The sequence below is a fragment of the Aethalodelphis obliquidens genome, unplaced genomic scaffold (genome assembly GCF_003676395.1).
Source record: "Aethalodelphis obliquidens isolate GAN/ISIS:26980383/991018 unplaced genomic scaffold, ASM367639v1 scaffold2, whole genome shotgun sequence".
Taxonomy (NCBI): domain Eukaryota; kingdom Metazoa; phylum Chordata; class Mammalia; order Artiodactyla; family Delphinidae; genus Aethalodelphis; species Aethalodelphis obliquidens.
In genome coordinates, this window is record NW_020837946.1 from 94,378,898 (window position 1) to 94,400,834 (window position 21,937).

A 21,937-nucleotide genomic window follows, 5' to 3' on the forward strand; every position below is an offset into this window, starting at 1 on the left:
TGAAGTGAGAGAGTGGCATGGACTTATATACACTACCAAATGTAAAATAGATATCTAGTGGGAAGCAGCCGCATAGCACAGGGAGATCAGCTAGGTGCTTTGGTGACCACCTAGAGGGGTGGGATAGGGAGGGTGTGAGGGAGATGCCAGAGGGAGGAGATATGAGGATATATATATATATATATATATATATATATGTACAGCTGATTCACTTTGTTATACAGCAGAAACTAACACCTCATTGTAAAGCAATTATACTCCAATAGAAATTTAAAAAAAAAAAAAACTGATCTCAAGGAATCCAGATAACCGTGTCTGTTGTATATTACTCTCCCCATTTTAGAGTTGGGAACACCGAGGCTTAGATGAGTTCAGTGTCAGATGAAAGAGCTCACAGTGATTAAGTGGCAGAGCCTGGAAACGAATCCTGGTGTGTGTCTGAAGCCCATGCTTGTCATTGCTGGGTCCTGCCTCTAGGGTTCTATAGACACGTCTATGGCCGAATGGCCTGTTCAATCTGACTTTGGTAAGGGTAAATAAGAGAGAGACAGAGACTGATTTTAGAGATGGGAACCTTGCCACAGGCTCTGCTTCCCCCAGCTCACACACTCTGCCCTGGCCACATGGTCCCCAACTCCCCCTCTCCCACTTTAGGACCGGGGTGCTGTACAAGCCACTAGAGAACCAGATGCCACATCCTTTCCCTCCTGTGAGGTCTTTAATGCACCCTGTAGTGATAATGCTCTAGTGCCAGTTTCAAAGGAGAAATACTGCCAGGGTCCAGATCCACTGCCACAGAGCAATTAGAAAGGGTGAATTTGTACCTGAGCATCAGTAAGCAGGTACCTGGCATATCGGCTTACCTTCCTGCTAAGGCCAGGGAACTTCCTGTCTAGAGGCCTAAGCGCGGTTGGGAGTGGAGGGCTAGAAAGAGCACCTAGGTGTGTGTTGGGTGTCGTAGATGCCACACGGGTTTGGTTGAGGACTGTGCTGGAATTAAGCCCATGGTACCTGCTTGGACACATCTGCTGGTCAGGCCAGTACGAGCAACAGCCAGCTCTCTGTAGAAGAGCAGCTGGCAACCATTCTGCTCTAGAAAACATGAGTAGAGAACAGGCGGGGAAGAGAGGACCGAATAAAGAAAAGCTTGATCAGTTTCGATGGCGGGAGCCCTCGGAATGACCAAGTCACATCAGGTAGGGGAGGAAGGGCCCCGGAGCACACAGATTTTTTACTTTATTTTCCTCAATATTGCCGACGATGTGTTCTACCTCCAAAGTGTCATCTGACTTTGATAAAGAGAAAGGGGTAAGTGAACGTGCCACAGACACAAAATCCACTTCCCTTCCCTTCCACCTTGTTACAGGAATCCCAGTACCCTTGAGGATATTTGAATCCTGATTGAAAAGTGGATCACAACCGTCCGTTCCTCCACTTTCCCGGCCACCCTTGTGCCCAAGGATGGCCATGTGACCGCAGTCAGGTAACAAGACCTATCAGGGGAAAACGAGCAGGGATGCTTCTGTTTCCGATAAAGGAACAGATGTGGCTGGCTCCAGCCCCATCACCCTCCTTTCTGCTTTGACCACAGATAGGATGCTTGCAGCTGCAGGAGTTTCTGTGACCAAAAGCCAGCCCACACATGGACCATCACTCATGCCTCACAGAGGCCATCCTCATCCTCAAAGTCCCGACATCTTCAAAAGCCACCTAGTTTTAAACTTGTTTTAAAAAATAAATTTATTATTTATTTTTGGCTGCATTGGGTCTTCATTACTGCACGTGGGCTTTCTCTAGTTGGGGCGAGCGGGGGCTACTCCTCATCGCAGTGCATGGGCTTCTCATTGCGGTGGCTTCTCTTGTTGCGGAGCACGGGCTCTAGGCGCATGGGCTCAGCAGTTGTGGCACGCGGGCTCAGTAGTTGTGGCTCACGGGCTCTAGAGCGCAGGCTCAGTAGTTGCGGCGCACGGGCTTAGTTGCTCTGTGGCATGTGGGATCCTCCCAGACCAGGCTCTAACTCATGTGCCCTGCATTGGCAGGCGGAATCTTAACCACTGCACCACCAGGGAAGTCCCTAAGCTTCGTTTTCAAATTTCCCTCACTTTTCACTTGTCTGGGTCAGTATTTCTGTCTCTCCAAGCTCCCCAAGAGCAGACATGTCTTTGTAAGTCCTGATATGCAAGTAGGTTCCTAATGACTGGTTCTAGGACAATTGTTTTACATATAATGAAAACGGACAGGTTTCACCTTTAGACTTGGGACAGAGGCAAATGGTTTCACGCATTCAGTCCCACTAGTTCTACATATGGGATTTTAAGTCTCCACACAGAATCCTACAGAACTTTTCCTTGAAATCTATCGATGCCATCGTGGATACAGTCAGGCTCCTGGGATTTGAGGGAATGGGCAGCAGAAAGAGGAAGGAGTTACGGAGAGTCCACTTCTTGGGAGGCGGTCCGGTGTAGGGGCTGCAGTATTCAATACTTCAATTCAAATCTTGACTCAGCCACTTACTACGTTCCTGCGGTATCTTAATCTCTGCCTCAGTTGCTCACTCGAAAATGGGGTTAATAACAGTACTGACTTGATAGAACTGTTGTGAGGATCATGCCTGGAACATAGGAAGTGCTCAAATATTAGCCATTTTCATCATCACCTCCCCAAGGAGCTCAAGCTCGTTAAACAGAATCAGGGAAGGGAGACACAAAAAGGCCAGCCAGCTATAAAAATTCCGATTGACAAGGGATAATTCCAGTGTTCCCTGGAGCTCTGCTGTCCCTGAGGCTGGACCAGGCTTCTCGAGCAGGGTGGTGTGGGGGGGAGTCCCGAGTTTTCTTGAGTACAGATGGACTCATTCAGTACTGAGGGCTGCACAGCCAGATTTTATGAGCATATGCTACTTATATGATTTTTATTTAAGTATGAAATTGTATATAGATGCTAAATATGTTGTGAGAAGCACACATATAACTACATTTTAAAAAATCTTCTCAATTGGTTTATTAGTTTTTCAATGGTCCTAATACCTCTTCTTTTAATAAAATGATGAATTCTGCTTCCAGAAACACTGTACCTTGTCAATGATGCTCCCAATCTGTATTTTTGCTATAAAACCCTTCCACTAGCTCTGTCCTTGCAGGGCCTGTTTCACAGTCTCAATGGCATGGCTTTGTGCTGATGTAGAAGGTTATACAGGGTCAAGTCCACAGCTTCAGTTCCTACCAAAAATTATTCCTCGAGGATTCCAGCTGGCCTGGGAAGCCACCTGGGTGCCAACTCACAGAGACACCGCGTACACCTGGTGTCCGTGGCAGTGTAAACAGCACCAGCAAGAAGTTAAACTTCCTGCAACCAGACCAACACACTCGATCAACTTATTTGACTACCATACTCAGATTTATACTCTGAGTGGCTTCTAACCTCGTTTTCAAACAATACTTCTACCTGGCATTCTTCTCCAAGAAACAGCCAGAAATCCACATTTCTACTTCCTTCTACTGCCATGAGTTTGCTTTCTTTGCTGAGTTTCTAAACGAGGGATGATATACGGACCACAGGGACCCCACGTAAAGGCATTCTCTTTTCGTTGTGTCTGAGCCCCTCTCTGGCAAGTCTGATGGGGAATGAACTTCATTCTCCCAGGACGAAGGCAGGTAGCCTCAGGGACCTGTATTCCTCAACCAAACAAAGACATCCAAGTTCTCCTCCCCACAGGAAGCTTTCCTCGAGGGGGAACGGTGGTCAATCTCTGCACGTCTCTCAAGTCTCCTGGGACTGCACATCTTCAGCTGCGCTGAGATGCTACAGGCAGGTGCGTGGGACCACCGCGCCGCTCAGCCTCTGCTCTCAGGATCTCGCGTTTAACAGGGTAGCTACATCCTCCTGGCCCAAGCAGCTTCAGCCTGGCGTGGCTGAGTACAGATGTGTGCCGTCTAGTTGTGAGTGCGCTTTTGGAAGAACTCGAACGATGCCTAGAAGTCTCATCTGAAACCATATTCCTAGAAGCTGTCCTTAAATACTGTTCTGTTTGAGGGAAACATTATATCAATATGATATCTCAGTTGTTCTTACAAATCTGTGCCTCGCATTCAGAATGGCACGCCTTTCAGACTGTTATAAATTCACAGCCATTATGTCTCTCTCTCCTTTCGAGAATGATCTTAACCCCTTCTTCGCTTGAAAGGAACAGCCTCCCAGCGCTTTTGTAACTCCCCTCTGCACGGTCCTCTGGCCGCGCCCCATGCTGCTCAGCTGGTCACCCTGCTTCTCCATGGAGCATGGCTTCCACGCGCTTGGCATCGCTCAGTGGCTTCTGCCCACTGTCAGCCGCCGCTCTCTTCTCGGCTCTCAGACAGCAACTTCTTCACCCATCCCTAAGCATCATTGTTCCCATACCGGTTGCCAAACTATTAGGGTTGGAGTAATAGTAAAAAGCCTCGAGGCAAATTACAACCACAACAGCTGTGTTTACTAAGAGCTACAAAGGAATCTGTCCCAGAGTTTTGAGAGCAGGCAGGCCGTGACTCGGAACCTCCCAGAAGCACCTCACCCTCAGGATGATGGCTGGCTGCCTCAGCCTCCTGCTACCCCAGCCAGTCCTGGTTTTTGGAGGGGACCCTCTATTGGGCATGAGGGGCCTCTTTTCACCCACAAGACTTTGATAGGTTTTCTTCTCCCAGCTGCGGTAATTTACACTCAGCTGTTTATGCCTCTGTGGGAGCTACCAGTCACCGACAAGAGCAGGCAACTGGATGGTGGTTCCCCGCAGGGGCACCAAGAAAACGACTCTCCATCCCTAGGGCTCTCAAACAGCTCCCTAACCACCTGCGACAAGGTCTGAAATTCCACCATTCATCGTTCACACTTTTGGACCAACGGTGACCTCTCAAAGTATACACGTTGCAGCAAAAGGAATGGCATCGACAACTATCATCCATACGTACCTCAAGGTGGATTGGTTTTTTCTAAATGTTTCCAAGGCTTTATCACCTGTGAAACTGACGCCTGTAAAACTGAGGTTATGTGGAAGTGCTTTGTAACTTCTCAAGCTCCTACAAATTCTTATTTGAATGGCTGGATTAGAAGGCAAGCATTCTTGAGAGACTTCAAACTGAAACTGGTACCAGGTGATGCCCTTGCACGGATTAATTTAGGCAACTTGATATTACCATGGAAATAAGAGGGTGGGTCCTTGGGGGAGGGGCCTGGGGCTAGGAGCACAGGATACTGCCTGGTAAAACAAGGACACACACATCTTCTACAGCATGAGACAGTTCTTGGCTACATGGCAGCCGTCCACCATGCGTGGAAAGGAAGCGATTAAGGTTTTACTGACCTAGGAACATTTTGACTACCTAGTACAGTGTTTCCCAAACTCGCCTATTTAAAAGAATCACCTGGAGCAACACAGCATTCCCAGGTCCTTTCCCTGGAGGTTCTGATTCTGAGGAGGGCCCCTTCCATCAGGGTGTTTAACACATTTCCAGGGGGAACTTATGATCAGGCAGCTTTGTTTAACACTGACCTAGATTCTAAGCACCGACTTAAGCTTTCCTGCGTTTCCTTGGAACAGAGGCTGGAAATCATTTTAGCAAAAACACCCCCATAAATCACTGCTACCCTGGAGGACTGGGCCAAGTCCCTGCATGGCCCTACAACAGAGCTGCTGCTTCAACTGTAGCCCTGAGAGGCTCTAGCAGTTGGGTTGAAAGGAGAGGTTTTCACTCCCAGGTGGGAAGGAGCCTGAAGACTTTACTACATTATACATGAGCAGTAAGCTGACCGGCTCCAAGTCCCAGATGCAGAGTCGATGGCCATGCATTCTTCCCAGCCGCCCTGATCCTCAACCCAAAGGCTGAAACTCCGTTCCAACTACAAGACCACTTGGCAGATGTAGCTCTGGCAGTATGTTATCAGGGCTGGGCTCTGACCAGAAGAAAAGCTCAAAGCCTCACATACAGATTTCAAGGACCTGGGCTTCCCGCTGGAACCACAGGCTGCAAATGGCCTTCGTCCTCCTCTCAAACTCCCCTTATGCCTCACGACTTGGCAGACCTCCACACAGGCCATTCAAAGGATGACGTGGCCCGGATGAAACGTGGAATTCATTCTTCCATTCAACTTTTTTTTCTGTCACTTCACCCTCTTCAGAGAAAACCTACTCCCTGAAAGCAGGAGACAGAAATGGTGGCTTCTTCCTAGCCTCCCTAGGGCAAGGTCACAATCTCAAATACCTCTGGGGGCCAAGCAGGCCATGGAGGTTAGAGATGGCCCCAGAAGGGCTATCGCCCCCGGAACATCCCCTGACCCATACGTGGAGGTAGCCACTACTCAGCTCAGCCACTCTTTGGCATGTGAGGCGTTAAGAGTCCAATGGGGGCTTCCCTGGTGGCGCACTGGTTAAGATGCAGGGGACACGGGTTCGTGCCCCGGTCCGGGAAGATCCCACATGCCGCGGAGCGGCTGGGCCCGTGAGCCATGGCCGCTGAGCCTGCGCGTCCGGAGCCTGTGCTCCGCAACGGGAGAGGCCACAACAGTGAGAGGCCCGCGTACCGCAAAAAAAATAAATAAATAAATAAAAAAGAGTCCAATGGGCCACACCACCTACATTTTCAAGAGAAAGTGGGGATTCTGGCATGAATGAACCTTCCCAAGTGGGAAATTTCCCAATTTAAAAAATGTTGAGCTGGGCATTCCCTGGCGATCCAGTGGTTAGGGCTCCATGCTTCCACTGCAGGGGGCACAGGTTCAATCCCTGGTCAGGGAACTAAAATCCCGCATGGTGTGCGGTACGTCCAGGAAAAAAAAAAAATGTTGTGATGGCTAAACAAAAATGTTCATGGGGTAACCTACATGGCAAAAGAATCTGAAAAAGAATATATTCTTTTTCAGAAACGTGTGTGTGTGTGTGTGTGTGTGTGTGTATAAAACTGAATCACTTTGTTGTACACCTGAAACTAAAACACTGTAAATCAACTATACTTCAGTAAAAAAAAAAAAAATTAAAGAAAATGTCCATGGGGGCTTTTCCTCCTTGGAGTGCCTTCTCCTGTCTCCCACCCTCCTGCCCTTTTCCACCCGCCTTCAACGAACACATCCTCGCTCAGTACACTTCAGGCAGCCCGAAGTCCCCTGGTACCAGTGACACCTCTCCAAAGCCCTGCCAACGTTCCTGCAGCCAACAGCAGTAGGGGGGTTCATGGCTTCCCAGGAGGCCTGCCTCATCTCTGGACGGCACTGACGGTTGTTATGCTACGCCCGATCTTCCCTGAAAGCTCGGCAAGTTCATGAGCAGCGAGCAGCCCGTTTACTGTCCTTTTTTGGGTCATCCAGGACCAATCTGATTCCTCATCTGTTTGCCGCCCCTTTGGAGTTCTCACCCGCCCACCTGCAGCCTCAATCAGGCTTCTTGTTTCCAGGCCAGACACGCCAGTCTCTTCAAGCAGTCTTCCTAAAGCATGCTCCGAGTCACCCCACATGGTGCTCCTTCCAATCAAAAGGCTCTAATTTGGCTAGCTGATAATAATAACAGCAAAAACGAACAGATACTAATGAATACCAGGCACTGTTTTAAGAGCTTTGTATTTATTAACTCAGGCGATCTTCCTATGAACCCTAAAGAGGGGTGCTATGATTACCCCCCATTTTACAGATGAGAGAAGAGAGGCGCAGGGAACCGAAGGCACTTGCCTGCAATCACACAGCTGGTCAGGGCAGAACCAGGATGGAACCCCATCAGAGTGACTGCCACACCCCAGAGCCCACTAGGTGCTCTCAAACGGATGGGAACACCAGTCCTTCGTTCTTTACCACTGAAGGTCTGTTATCCACTCTTGGCAGCTCCCCACACCGCTGACTCCCATAAGCTTACCGTCAAGGACTTCCTGAAGTCTCTTTTACACACACGAATGCCGTGTCCCAGCAACCCCGTCCTTTTCCCCAGGCAGTTGGTTTTATGGATTCTGTGCCTGGCCTGGCCCAATTATCCCGCTGCCCTATTTCTGACGGCCCATAAGCTTGTCCTGGAGGTGATTTTCCCTGTGCCTTTGCGCTTGAAAGAATGAGAGGAGGCCAAGACGGAGTTCAGATTACAGCATCATGGAACTCTGGGGAACAAAACCAAAGAACATCCAGGCCTCTACCTCATTTTGCAGATGAGGAAAGTGAGACCCGGAGGGCAAAGGAATTCCAAGGACACGCAGCCAGCGAGCGGCTGCAGCTGAAATTAGAATCTGGGCATCTGCTTTCCCACCCAGGGTTCCTCCAACTGCTCCGGACTGTCTCCAATCCGTGTCTCTGGGCTTACACGGAAAGATGACAAGGAGGATGTGCTCTCTCTGACAATCGACAAACAAAAATCCTTGGGGGCTTTAAGATGACAGCGGAGAGCTGGCTGAAACAAGGGGCAGACCGCTAGGATGATGAGATGAGGAAAAGGCCACCCAAGCAAGGCTCTCTGATCTTCGAATTCACAAGTTCGCTCTTCACACACCGACGAGCTCACATCAGATGCCACACAGGGTTAGGTACAGTCAAGCATTGGCCCACGCTGTTTTCGAAAAGTCCTTAAATCTCTTGGACTGCAGCCCTTAAAATCTTAAAAGCCATTGATTCATGCCTGATGTTCTCTTTCCATTTGGTTTCTCTTCCTTCTCCTCCCCCCACCCCACCCCCAAGCTTGTACTTGAACGTGGGAAAAGGCTCTGCAGAGTGACTGACCTCTATTGTGGGCCAGGCGCTAAGCCAGGCAGGATGGCATGCCCAGGGGACTGAGGCTCGGCCAGCAGCCGTCCTGGAGGGGCGCATCTGCACGGGGACATGGAAGTCCCGCCTCTAGGCAAGTGTGGTCTCGCAGGGATGGTGATGAGGTCTTTTCTGATTGATTCCCCGACCCCAAGGGGAATAAACTGGGGGAGATACAGGGATGCTTCTGAATGCTCTTCTGGTTGCAACCAAAACCGCAAGCTGCGATCACAATACGTTTTCCAGAAAAATCTCACCAAGACTGAGCCCAGTTTCGTTATTTCAAAACGTATAAGGCCAATGTGACCGAAGGTAGGTTTAAATGTATCTGGTTTATCTCTATCTCATCTGGGAAGGAAAGTCTGGCCAAGTACCTTAAAGAACAGGATGACAAGGTTTAGTTAACCTCTTACAAAAATGCGTTTTCAAGGATTTCAGTACGTCCTTTAAGTGAAAAAGGTCTTTGGCGATTCATTAAAACAGTATACTAAGAGCAGTTAAACCCTACTACGAAATAAAACAGCATTTCTCCAAACAACTCCCATTTCCAATTTTGCATTAATTTAAATTAAGCCCAAATCAACGAAATCAGTGAGTTAGATAATGACACAGTTTTCAGTATGGGATTCTATCTCAGACTCAGAGGTCACCTAGTCTAGAGACTTTCAAGATTTATTTTTGGTTGTTTAAAGCAGTTGAACCCTTTCTCCCAGTGAAATTTGACTGGAAATCCAAATCTAGGCCACAGAGAAACCAGAGCTGCTGTGGTAAGTGGGGACCAAATCGTGCAGCCGCCCCTCTATTTCCCACAGGAGCTGGTCTCCAGGGCCCCAGTGAACACAGGTGAATAATTATTTCTCATCCAAGGCTTAGCAAACTTCTTCTGTAAACGGACTCAGAGCAAATATTGTAGGCTTTGTGGGAACACATAAGGTATCTGTCATATATTCCTTTGTTTTTATTTACTTACTGTATTTTTTATAACTTTCAAAATGTAGAAACCATATTGAGCTTGCAGGCCATAGGCCCACAGGGCACTGTTTGCCAACTTTGATTTAATTTAATTTTTGCCAGCCTTACTGAGGTATAATTGGCGTATTATAAACTGCACATTTTTTAAACTTGCATCCATGGCCACATGTGCTTTCTAAAGGCAATATAATGGCTTCTGGCAACATCATAACAATGAATGTTTTCTCTCCCAGATGCTTGTTTTCTGAGGCACCTTGTACAGAATAACATATTCAAAAGCCTGCTTCCTCCCCCCACATGGTCATCTGCTCAAATTTTTGCCCTCCAAGGAAAAAACTGCACATATTTAAAGTGTACAATTTTATAAGTGTTGACATATGGATATAATGGGAACCCATCACCACCATCAAGATGGCAGATATGCCCACCTCTCTCCCTCAACCCTCTCTAGGCAAACCACCCATCTGCTTTCCGACACCATGGATTAATCTGCATTTTCTAGAGTTTTATATACACAGACCCATACAGCAGAGACTCTTTTCTATGTTTGGTGTTTCCATTCAGTGTAATTATCTTGAGGTTCGCCATGTTGTTGGATCTATCAATAATTTACTCCTTTTTACCAACACCTTCTTCATTCATACAAGGGAGGAAAACAAGGACGGAGAAGCTGCTCCAAATCGCAAAGATGACGGTAGAGCTGGCCCACAGCCAGGTCCCAGCCTCTTCCCAGGTCCTCTCTCTACTCATTTCACCAGGGGTTTTGAAAACCTCTTGACACAGGTAGAGCTCCACTCCTTTCCCTTCAAATCCCTCCTTCCCGTGTCCCTCAGACAAGAGCACAGGGCAATGCCCAAAGCAAGCGCATTCCAAGTCGCACCCTAAACTCCACATATAAATCAGTGTTAAAAGAAATCAAAAGGAGATTCATCCATCCACTAGTTACCGCATGCCAAACGTGCCAGGTACCATGCTGGGTAGAACAAAATCATAATGATTCCTGTCCTCAAATCACTTAAGTTCTTACCAATTAAGAAGAGACTGACAGAAAAAGATAAGTATGATCACAAAATGGTTAAAATTACATAAAAGGAAGGAAGAGGATGCTGTGATACAGATGGGGAGAGGTGACATTTGGTTGAGGGCATACACGTGGGACAAGGGGGCCCTAGGAGGCGAGGGTTGCGGGGTGCCAGGGCAGGGAACAGCCTACAGAGGCTGAGCTCCCAGCGTGGGGGAGTGGCACCTGAGGCCTTGCGTAGCCAGAGCCTGGGGAGCAGAGGGAGAGCAGTGGGTGCAGAGCACATGTGGCTTACTTGCAGGGAGGCTGCTCAACCACTGACCGACCGGATTTCACCTGAAACGCAACATACTCTAAGTTTACAATGAAGCCATTGGAGGGGTTTGAGAAAAGGAGGAACACAATCCAATTTACATTTTTAAAAAGATCACATGGGCTACTGCTGTGGGGAAAATGGATTAAAAGGGGCAGGAAGGGGCTTCCCTGGTGGTGCAGTGGTTAAGAATCCGCCTGCCAATGCAGGGGACACGGGTTCAAGCACTGGTCCGGGAAGATCCCACATGCCGCGGAGCAACTAAGCCCATGTGCCACAACTACTGATCCTGCGCTCTAGAGCCCGCAAGCCCGCGTGCCACAACTGCTGAGCCTGCACGCCTAGAGGCCGTGCTCCACCACAAGAGAAGCCACCGCAGTGAGAAGCCTGTGCACCGCAACGAAGAGTAGCCCCTGCTCGCTGCAACTAGAGAAAGCCCACGCGCAGCAAGACCCAGTGCAGCCATAAATAAATAAATAAACAAACTTAAACGCGGGGGCAGGAAGTTAAGATGAGAGAAGGGAGAGGTTGTATTACGTTGCTGTTTGCAGTTGTATGGATTTATATCCTATAAGATGCACTATAGGCTTAGAAACTTGTTCTCCTTCATTTGTGCATTTGCACTTTCATTTTGAATGGTTAATTATATCGAGATGCTTAAAACATTATTAAAGACTAAATGCGATATCATCTCTTTTCTAATGCACTGCCTAGTATGCCAGGAAATGTCTCAGAAACAGAATTTCAACTTACAGTTGATTTATCAGAAACTTGAATATGGGGTAAACACTGCATGTGAGAAGCAACCACAGTAGTGTAACATTTTTATTGAAAAAAAAAAAAAGGTAGTTCTGTGGGATATCTGTTTGGAAATTTCATTGTTTAATAATTGAAATGTGATAATAAAACTATATTACAAGTAAAAATAAATCATCCTTTTCCCTGTTCTGGGGCCTGTGGGTATGGGACTACGTGTCATTTTAGGGGAAGCTTTAAAACCACAATCTTTCATGAAGAACAGACTTGTATAAATCAACTATATTTTGGTAAAATTAAAAAAAAAAAGACTTGTGGTTGCCAAGGAGGAAGAAGGGTGGGGGAGGGGTGGACTGGGAGTTTGGGATTAGCGGATACAAACTACTATACATAGAATGGATAAACAACAAGGTCCTACCGTATAGCACAAGGAACTGGGATCTATATTCAATATCCTGTGATGACCCATAATAGGAAAGATTATGAAAAAGAATGTATGTATATGTATAACTGAATCACTTTGCTGTACAGTAGAAACTAACAGAACATTGTAAATCAACAATACTTAATAAAAAAAAGTAAATTAAAAAAAAAAACAACACACAGTCTCTGTCATCTAGGTAAAAAGGAGTTTTCTAAATGCAGGTGAGACTAGCTGACTTTGGTTGCTGCCAGGGCAGGCTAGGACTGGGACAAGCCGGGACCCTGGGGTCTGGGGCCAGCCAGGACCCTGGGGTCTGGGGCCAGGAACACTTGGAAGTGCTCAGATCAGGCGTATTTCCTCCGCAGAACTGGCTGCGAGGCTGTTGCTGAGTTCCTCATCTGTGTGGTGAGCACCCGGGAGCAATGTTTTACCTGTTATACCAGTATTTGTCCAGGGTTCCTGCTGTGCACCTAAGTCACACATGCAGACCTTGCTTCCTGGCTTCTGAATCCTGCTGCTCTAAGCATGGACTCACCGATGAGGGTGGGCGTGAGGGGCACAGAACAGCTCCTCCAGCAAGTGGCAGCAGGGAGGCAAGTTTCCAAGAGGGGTGGTGGCCAGAACCTTGACCCTGGTTCTGGATTTGTCATGCCGTGAGCTGCAGAACCTTGGCCAAGTCCCTCCATCTCCTTGAGTCAGTTTCTCCTCTAGAAAGCAGCATGGTGAAGGAGGTAACAGCTGCCCGTGCTTCCTCGGAAGGAATCATCATGCACCTCCCTAAATGATGGCTGTGAAAGGCCCAGAGAAGCGTAAACACCGCACTAATAAGGCCCTCTTTTACTATCAACGCGTCAGCTATCGAATAAGCAGTAGCCTTTGCTGACTGCCTACTACTAAGAGGTGCCAGGCCCAGGGCTGGGGCCTCTGTCTTTATAGTAACAGATTTTAGTAAAATCACACTTCATTTTCCATGGATTGCTTATCCATCGGCCTGAATTATACAGAACATAACCAAGAACCCCCAAAACAAGCTAAAAAGACCCCTGAAGAGATCCAACAGGGACTGTTGGCCAAATGTGTCCTCCCAGAGAGATTTGGTTTACATGGGACATGATGTAATTCAGGGGTCAGCAAATTTTTCCTATAGAGGGCCAGATAATAAATATTTTAAGCTTTGATGGTCATACAGTGTCTATCACAACTATACGACTCTGACACTTTAGTGCAAAAGCAGCCATAGGTGATGGACAGGTGTGGCTATGTCCCAATAAAACTTTATTTACAAAGACATTTTTCACTCAGGGGCCAGAGTTTCAAAGTAGGAATCTGAATATCTGGGCGCAGGCTTGTATTTGCCAGTTCCCCACAGGCTCTACCCTGCACATCCCCAATCTCACATCCCCATCAATTCTCACTATGTTTCCAATCTGACCCCAGTAATGATATTAATAATAGCAATCATTTATTTAGACTTACTCTGTGCCAGGCCATTTTCGAAGCACTTTACACATATTATTGCATTTAATCACTACAGAAACCCTATTGCCATCATCCCCAGGAAAAATGAGGCCAAGTGAAGTTAAGCAATTTGCCCAAGATCAGGCAGGGGTGGCAAGAGGCAGGATTTGAACCCACGTCTGTGTTCTTGACCACTACACCCTACTGCCCAGTAGGCACCAACTGTACAAACCAGGACGGCAGATGACCAGGAAGACACCAGGCCTCCCACCTCCTCTCAGAGTCCACTACTCATCACAGGTTTGCCCCACTCGAAGAGGCCAGGCACCAGAGATTAGCAGTAGCAATGTTTGCAAATGTACAGAAATGTGCTTAGTGGGAAGTGAGACTCGGGGGGTGACTGGAATCAGGCGCTATGAGGAGTAAAAAGTGACATAAGAGCTGGCAGCCTGACAGGAGGAGCAGGAAGGGCAAAGTAAAGAGGAAAAAGGGATTATTTATTCACTGATTGGCCAGCTACTCAGGGCCAAGCACTCTCCACAATCCCCATCATCCCAAGGTCTCGTGCTTTGATCAGCATCCCCTGTGCCTCACCTGGGTGCTTTCAAGAAATGTGGGATCTCAGCCCCCCCCAGAAGGTCTAAATCAGAGCGGCTTCTAACAAGATCCCAGGTGATTCCTATGTACTATGAAGGCTGAGAAGCCCTGCTCTACATGGTACTTGTTACTGCTCCCATCTCCCAGGTCAGGCATCTAAGGCTCAAAGTGGTTAATTACTTCTCACACTGGTGAACTGCAGGCTAAGGCAGGAGCCCCAGTTTGCGGTTCAGCCCCTATGCTTATTCCCTGGAGGGGCTCAAAGCAAGGCCTTCAGAACAGTTACTTTAGCGGCAGGTGTGTACCAAGAAGTAATAAGAACATCATGGTGGGTCCATAAATATGAAAAATGCTGACCCACCATCAACAGAAGCGTCAGTTGTGCTCAGGATACTTTCTTTTAAAGAAACATGGAAATAAAGAATACAGTTAAGCAAGATTTCAGTTACTTCTAATTTCTACAATTTTCAAAATCCCTTATTTTTACAAAATTGCCTAATTTTTCACTCCCTGATGACTTAAGGTAACAGGATGTTGAAGGACTTTGAATCTGGCCACACTGGACAGACCTCTCTCCTTCTAGGCACATGTGTTAGCTGATGCCAATGACCAGACTGCAGCAGGGTAGATAGGGAGAACCCAGAACTGTGGGCTATCGGGCTAAGAAAGATATTTGTACTTGGAATCAGGCTTTATGCCGTCCCACTTGATGCTAAGCGTCGTGGGTAATGATGCTTCCTAAGTAGGCATCTTTGGGTTCTGGAATGAGACAGTAAGGTCCCCTCTTTCCCAGCCACCTCCCTACTATGTATTATAACATGAGGACAAGACCACAGGGTACCTCAGCCATGAACTGGGGACCAGTGCGGGGAGTTGAAGAGTTAGCCCACTCCTCCTTAGTCTGTATATTTAACAGACTGTATTTCTTGATAGGCATTTGGAAGGCAGGGAAGACATATTTTAGAAGATACCCTTCATATGACTATAAGGGACAGAAACGACTCAGGATATTAGAAGGGAACAGAGTATGACAGACATGTATGATCTGGAAAAAGAAAGCTTCCAGAAACTCCAGCAACTACTCTCTCTCTCTCTCCAGGCTGCATGGGTGGTTTCTGTCTGTCTGCCTTCCTACCTGGCCCCTGCAAAGCACCCCACATTTCTCACGGTGGTACCCCTCCTCCCTATGGTTCTGCTGCACCATCCTCTCAACAACACCCTCTCCCTTTCCAAATCAGTCCCGCCTCCTCATCACTGGACTCCTGGAAGGCTTTTGGGTCTCATCACACCTCTGGACACATCGTTTTGACTTCTACACCCACGGCTCACTGCCCTTCTACTTTCCAATGTCAAGTGAAGAATCCCATTGATCTAGCTTGGCTTTCTGAGCCAGAATCACGGTAGCCAACCACCAATGTCCTGCTGCCTTGGGTCAGAGGACAACCCGCTGCGCCAATCGGTGAAAGGTGGAGGGGTCATGGGGTGGCATTCCCCAATCACGTGCCTCGGCAGGTGGGGAGGAAGTGGCGGAGGAGTGATAGCATAGCAGCTATCTTCAGAATTTCAGTGAGTCCTAGAACCTGAGGGGGAGGGAGGACCGCCCAAATCATCTGGTCCAAAGCTGTACCAGCCCACATGCGCCCGCTGCAATCCCAGACCTCCCGGGACTGACAGTATTGCTCCCCTTCCCAAGGACGTCTGGTTGGATGGGAGGAGAGAATGGGGCGAAAGGTTGGAAAAAAATACACCAACCTTCCTGCTAGCTAAAGTCAGTGTTGAACGTGACTGATTCCTATGCACTAGGTACTACGGGATGGGGAAGTTTTGAAGAAAGAAACTAAACTCTCATATACTGTGCTGTGTTCCAAAGTTTGAGATGATGTCCTGAATTGATGTGAAAACTTTACAGTACTTTTCATCTTTTGGGGTCTTTTGCATCAAAGAATGCTGGGTAATAAAAATGTATTAAAATGGAAACAACACCCCAGATTTTTGGTATTCAAACAAATTCTAATGTAAACTCACCACTTACTCAGTCTTTGGTAATACCTGAGTGATGTACAGGATGGGGAAGGTCAGGTCACTTGTGGGGTTTTGGAGGGATTTCCAACCCTAAACCACTCGGGCTAACACGGTTAATACTTTTGGGATTCTGACTGGCATCAAGAAAATCATCCTTTTACTGGCAGTATTACTTTGTCCAAAAGAAGGTGGCCAAAAAGCCTTCAGAACCAATTTATTGTTTTATTTTTCTAGGGAAACTGAAAAAGCTGCCAGGAGCACCTAGGAAGAAGCTGCACTTGGGTCCAAAACAGAAGTGTATAATTTCAAGGCCAAGTCCACGTGGACATGCAAACTAGTTTTTGTGAACAGGTACAGGAGGGAGAAGGGAGTTACAATTTTTTTTTTTTAAGAGCCCCAGTCTTCCTAAAACCAGTGCCATGATCCATTCTCTTTACAACGGAGTTGAGAACGAGAACATCTAATGTGCCCTTTTCAACCCGAGTTCACCTGAATGTCAGCTGAAAAATGCTCTGTTCACACAGGGCTGATTTTGACACAAAGGAAGCAAAGATATAAATTCATGGGAACATCTGAAATAACCACTTATAATCTCAACTGATTTTATTCTACTTGAGAGGAGAAAATGTGGAATAATAGGAAAGAAATCTTATTAACCAGCCCTAGTTTCTCAGGCTTGGCACTACTGATATTTTCTGCGAGATAAGTCTCTGCTGTGGGGCTGCCCTGTGCACTGTTAGATATTTAGCAGGATCCCTGACCTCTACCCAGTAGATGCCAGTGTCCCTACCCTCGATCACGACAACCAGAATTGTCCCTAGACATTGCCAGATGTCCCCTGGGGGGTAAAACTGTCCCCAGTGGAGAACTACTGTACTAAGACAGGATTCTAGCTCTTTACAGCAAAGACAGTTATCTGGAAATAAATCAGCTTCCCTGGAAATAAATCAGCTTCCCTGCAAATAGGCTGATGTGTTGCCCCTTCCACATAGTTAGCATTTTAGAACTGCAAAGGGGGTGGCAATGTTTTCCCTTTTCTGAACACGGGGTCAGAAAACCAAGAACAGGGAATCCTTCACCTGCACATCATGTGTGCTCTCTCAGGGATCAGATTTCTAACTTCCTAAGGAAGGGAGACAGGGTAACAGGAGAGCACAGTTCCTGAGCATTCCAGAAAGTGATTAACTTTTATGTTTAGGAAGAGGCACGTTTTCGAAGTCCTCGAGACTGTTCCATCTTGTACAAACACGTCCTCCGAAATACTGCAAAATTTGCATACTAAGGCGGACTTTCCTTATAAAAAGACTTGCATGCCATGTCAACAGGTCAGGCCCCAATCCGGTTCCTCTTCTCTCATACCTTCCCCAGATGGGGCCTGGAAATAAATAACGCAGGAGGACCAAGGGGCCCTCCAGGGCCCAACAGTCCAGTGTTCTTGGAAAACCTGGCTCAGCCTGTGACCAAGAATGTTGTTTCAACCAAGATGTCTCCATGTAAACTGCCTGTGGTCAACCCAGGCAGGCATCTCCCTTTCCCACGTAGTGGAGTACTGACCACAGTACTGACCACAGCCAAGAGGATGCAAAGGCCACTGCCCTCCCCAGGCAAAGGGAGCTGCCTCCCTTTACAAATCATTTCACAGCGGGCAGAGGAAATGAGTCACTTGGCAAAGGGCCTCCTTGTGCAATGCTTTGCTCCAGAAAGGTATCCAGCCCCTGTGAGGCCCCGGCTTCTGGAAGCAAGCAGAGGATGGGAAAGGAGCCGGAATGCATCACTTCCAAAATGCAAAGAGTGAGGGGCACTGCTGTGCAGCCACCGTACAGATGAGCGGGTACATACAGCCTTTATTAGACACCCAGACGCCGATCAGCCCAAATCCCTGCATGTTCTTTTTTACTTCTAAGCAGACCCTGTCAAGCCGTGGGCACTTGGCTTGATCACTCCCCGGATCAAAGTTAAATTAAATTACGCGACAAGCTTCTTTTCAGAGCAATAGGCACGCACAGACTGACTCACCTTCCAGAAGCTATCCACTTTGCCGTACACAAGGGACTGGTTCTGCCTCTTGATTTCGTTAATGTGGTGGATATCGCTGGAGTTCAGGTGCTGCTCGACCACGAACCCCAGGAAGCTGTTGTCTGGGGTGTGAGCTGGTGTGGAAAGGATGGGACAGGGCAGTTAGGATTCAATCAGCAAGAAGGAACACCAACGATTACAAATGTCACGTAAGCTGTCTCAAACATATTTAAAGGTTTTCACTTCACCCTGTTCTCTTACCTGGGAGGAGCGAGGGGTGGCCTGCTCCCACCCAGCCCCAGCTCAACCTTCACGGAGAACAATCCTCTCCAGGATGGATTAACCCAAGCCCAACCCTGCTTGTTTCAGTGGGAAGTCCATCTGTTTAAAATCCATTCAGCTGGGTTCTCCCCTCCTTCCTGTTTCCTCAGCCCAAGGCTACTGTCTCCCTCGTCCAGGTTTTACCAACTAGTGGCCAGAAATCTGTAAGGAGCAGGGCTGAATCAATGGTCCTCAGTAGGGTCAGTGGACCCTGCGGCTCTCATCTACTCCAGCTGTGTGTTCACCATCCAGTAGGGCACAAGGGGATTTGGGGGGCAAAACCAAGCAACATCACCCCAACCCTGCACCTCCTCCAAGAATCACTCACTAATGACAGATGTAATTCTGGGGCTGTGTACTGAACGGATGGATGGGACGAAGACAGAATAAAAGGTGAAGCTCAAGGGGAGGGGAACCCCCCCCAAAAGCCAACCACCCTAAGGAACCGTGTCTAGTCTCCAGGGTACACGACTCTGGAAGAGAAGAGGCATTTTCCTTTGGATCGAGTATTTTAACACTCGACCAAGGGAGAAAGCAAGCCCATACCCTTCTCAAACATTTGTCTCTCGTGCCTATAATTTTAAAAAGGAATTTCACCAGAAAGCCACAATCAGAAAATGAGTCTCTCTCGAGGAAACACAGGCCCTCCTCTCCTAAGCAGTCATCTGACCAGAGAAATCTGCTTTGCAGGAGATGACCAAGCCTGCAGAGGCCTCACAATATGAAATGAAGCAACTGCTCGGCTTGGCTCTGACCTTAATAGCACGACTAAAAATAACTTAAGTGGAGAGAGACTGGATATTCAGTAAAGTCCACACAGTGCCGCCCGTGCCCTAGTCATTCACCGATGGGTGGTCGACAATGGACAACCGGAGGAAGCTGGTTCCTGTGTCTTGTTTTGGTTTTCTCAGGACTCTCTCAGGTGGGAAGCAGGGACAGAAGCCCTTAAAGATGCTCTAGGGATCTGAAGGCCCGGGCCCCACGCATGCACCCGCAAGAAGATGAACCAGGAAGCCAGGTGGAGAGCCGTGAGCTGTGGACGTGAAGGAGATGCCTAAATACTCGTGATCACCATCCCGTCTCCCAGGCTGCTGCCTAATGGGGGTGACAGATGAGGAGATAATAGGGTTGTGTCTGCAGAGTCGTGTGTGGTCTGGCCAATCTGTTATTTCATTTCGGCGTTTTTGAACAAGCGCCCAGAGGCAATGGCAATGGCTGCAGTTGGCTGGAAAGTAAATCACTGAATAAGTTCTACTGACAACAAGAGGCAATGGTTGCTTTCATTTTTTCCTTTTGGAGGAGATGGCAGGAAGGGGGTCTGAAGGGGTCTGGGGGAGGGGAAGGGAGTCTGCGTGCATTTGAAATGTCGATAAGGCAGCTCAAGAAATCTCTTTTTAAAACTTATGGTTCGTCATAGAAATTCTGAAATAGAATCAGACACTTTAAACTCTGAAATCGTGGTTTTATCTTCAGAAAATTTATGTGGTGACTAAAGCTCCATGCTTTACATACACGTTTCTGCAGTTCAGTTATCTAGTCTCTAGGTGGGCCTGTCTTTTTTTTCTTTTTTTTTTTTTTTGCGGTACGCGTGCCTCCCACCGTTGTGGCCTCTCCCGTTGCAGAGCACAGGCTCCGGACGCGCAGGCTCAGCGGCCATGGCTCACGGGCCCAGCCGCTCCGCGGCACATGGGATCCTCCCGGACCGGGGCACAAACCGGTGTCCCCTGCATCGGCAGGCGGACTCCCAACCACTGCGCCACCAGGGAAGCCCGGGCCTGTCTTAAAAAAGGAAATAATCTAGTATCTAAAACACTTAACAGGTTAGAAAAATACATCATATACTAAGGTATGTTCAAAAATAAAATGATCATCAAGACCCAAAAAAGAAAAAAAAACCCCTCATATCTGTTTATATTTTTGTGTCAAAGGTTCCCCACAGCTTGAACAATGAGAGCGAGAGGCAGTAAATAATCTACTCAAAAAACTTGTGGGGTGGGACTTCCCTGGTGGTCCAGTAGCTAAGACTCTGCACTCCCAATGCAGGGGGCCTGGGTTCGATCCCTGGTGAGGGAACTAGATTCCGCATGCTGCAACTAAGACCCTGCGTGGAAGGAAGGAAGGAAGGAGGGAGGGAGGGAAGGAAGGAGGGAAGGAGGGAAGGAGGGAGGGAAGGAGGGAGGGAGGGAGGGAGGGAGGGAGGGATAAATAAATAATAAAAAACTTGTGGGGAATGGTGAGGTTTTACCATTTTATGAGTATCATTTGGTACTAAATTGACTATTTGGACACTGTATGAGGAATAAATTACACATACAAGCTCTCCTCTAAGTTTTCATCTACACACCTTATTTCAACTCCTCTCTCTCATCTGCAGTATTAAACTTGGGGATCGACAACCTGCAGGACCAGTTTAAGAAGCTCAGGTGCGACTTAAGTTAAAAATAGAGGTAGCACTTAGAAATGCACTGCCACGTTTCAAGAGCAGCAGGCAGACCAGCCATGTCTCTTCCCAGGCCCCACAGGACCCACAGGACCCTGACTGTCTATAACATGAGGGGATGCTCAGTTGAGACTCGTCCGGCAGGTGATTCGCAAGTACCCACAGAGCAGGCGTGTATTGCTTCCAAGGAGCCGGCCAGCAGCTGGGTGCCTTCCTGGTGTCATCCCCATCACGAGCCCTGGTCTGAACACAAGTCTTCCTACAGTTGCTTATAATAAACCAGAAGCCGAAAGTACAGGCTGATGGATCTGAAAGGACCTTTCTGTAGAGATCTACCCTCAGGCCAAGCTCTGTCTTTTGCTTTGCCTTCAGATGGGAACACAGACTTCAGCTGTGGGAACGGTATTCAAAGGGAAGGTATTTACATTTCAAGGTAAATCAAAGAAATCCCATCATAAATGAGACACAGGAAATCTTGTACTTTTGGAAATCACTCCAACCCAGGCGGTAAACAAATGTGATTTTTTTTTAAATAACTGACAATCTGAGTGCTTTATAGTGACCATTTCATTATATCTTCATAACAACCTTATAACATGTTTGTACAGATGAGAAAAGAGAGAGTTACTTAAACTACCCAAGTTGACACGCCAGGAAATGGCAATGTTGGGATTCAGAGCCAGACCAGCTGTTTCCAGAGCCCAAGCTCCTTAAAGCACTTTAATATACAGCTTCAGAGTCCAGATATTTTATTTTCTGGACTCTGTGAACCAGAGTGGTAAACATGCTTTGGAGGAGAATAATATTGTAAGGTAGACCAAAATACACATAAAAGACTACTTTAAAAATATATAC

General features: G+C 47.5%; 1 protein-coding gene across 4 annotated transcripts in view; it reads right to left on the reverse strand.

Annotated features, from left to right (window-relative positions):
- The window catches only part of MGAT5 (alpha-1,6-mannosylglycoprotein 6-beta-N-acetylglucosaminyltransferase), a 366,943-nt gene that overhangs the window by 81,212 nt on the left and 263,794 nt on the right, over positions 1 to 21,937 (reverse strand). For all 4 annotated transcript variants that reach the window (XM_027077962.1, XM_027132531.1, XM_027132535.1 and 1 more), the window contains exon 12: positions 18,322 to 18,455. In XM_027077962.1, coding sequence (XP_026933763.1) covers positions 18,322 to 18,455 — 134 coding nt within the window. The remainder of the gene's footprint in view (positions 1 to 18,321; positions 18,456 to 21,937) is intronic.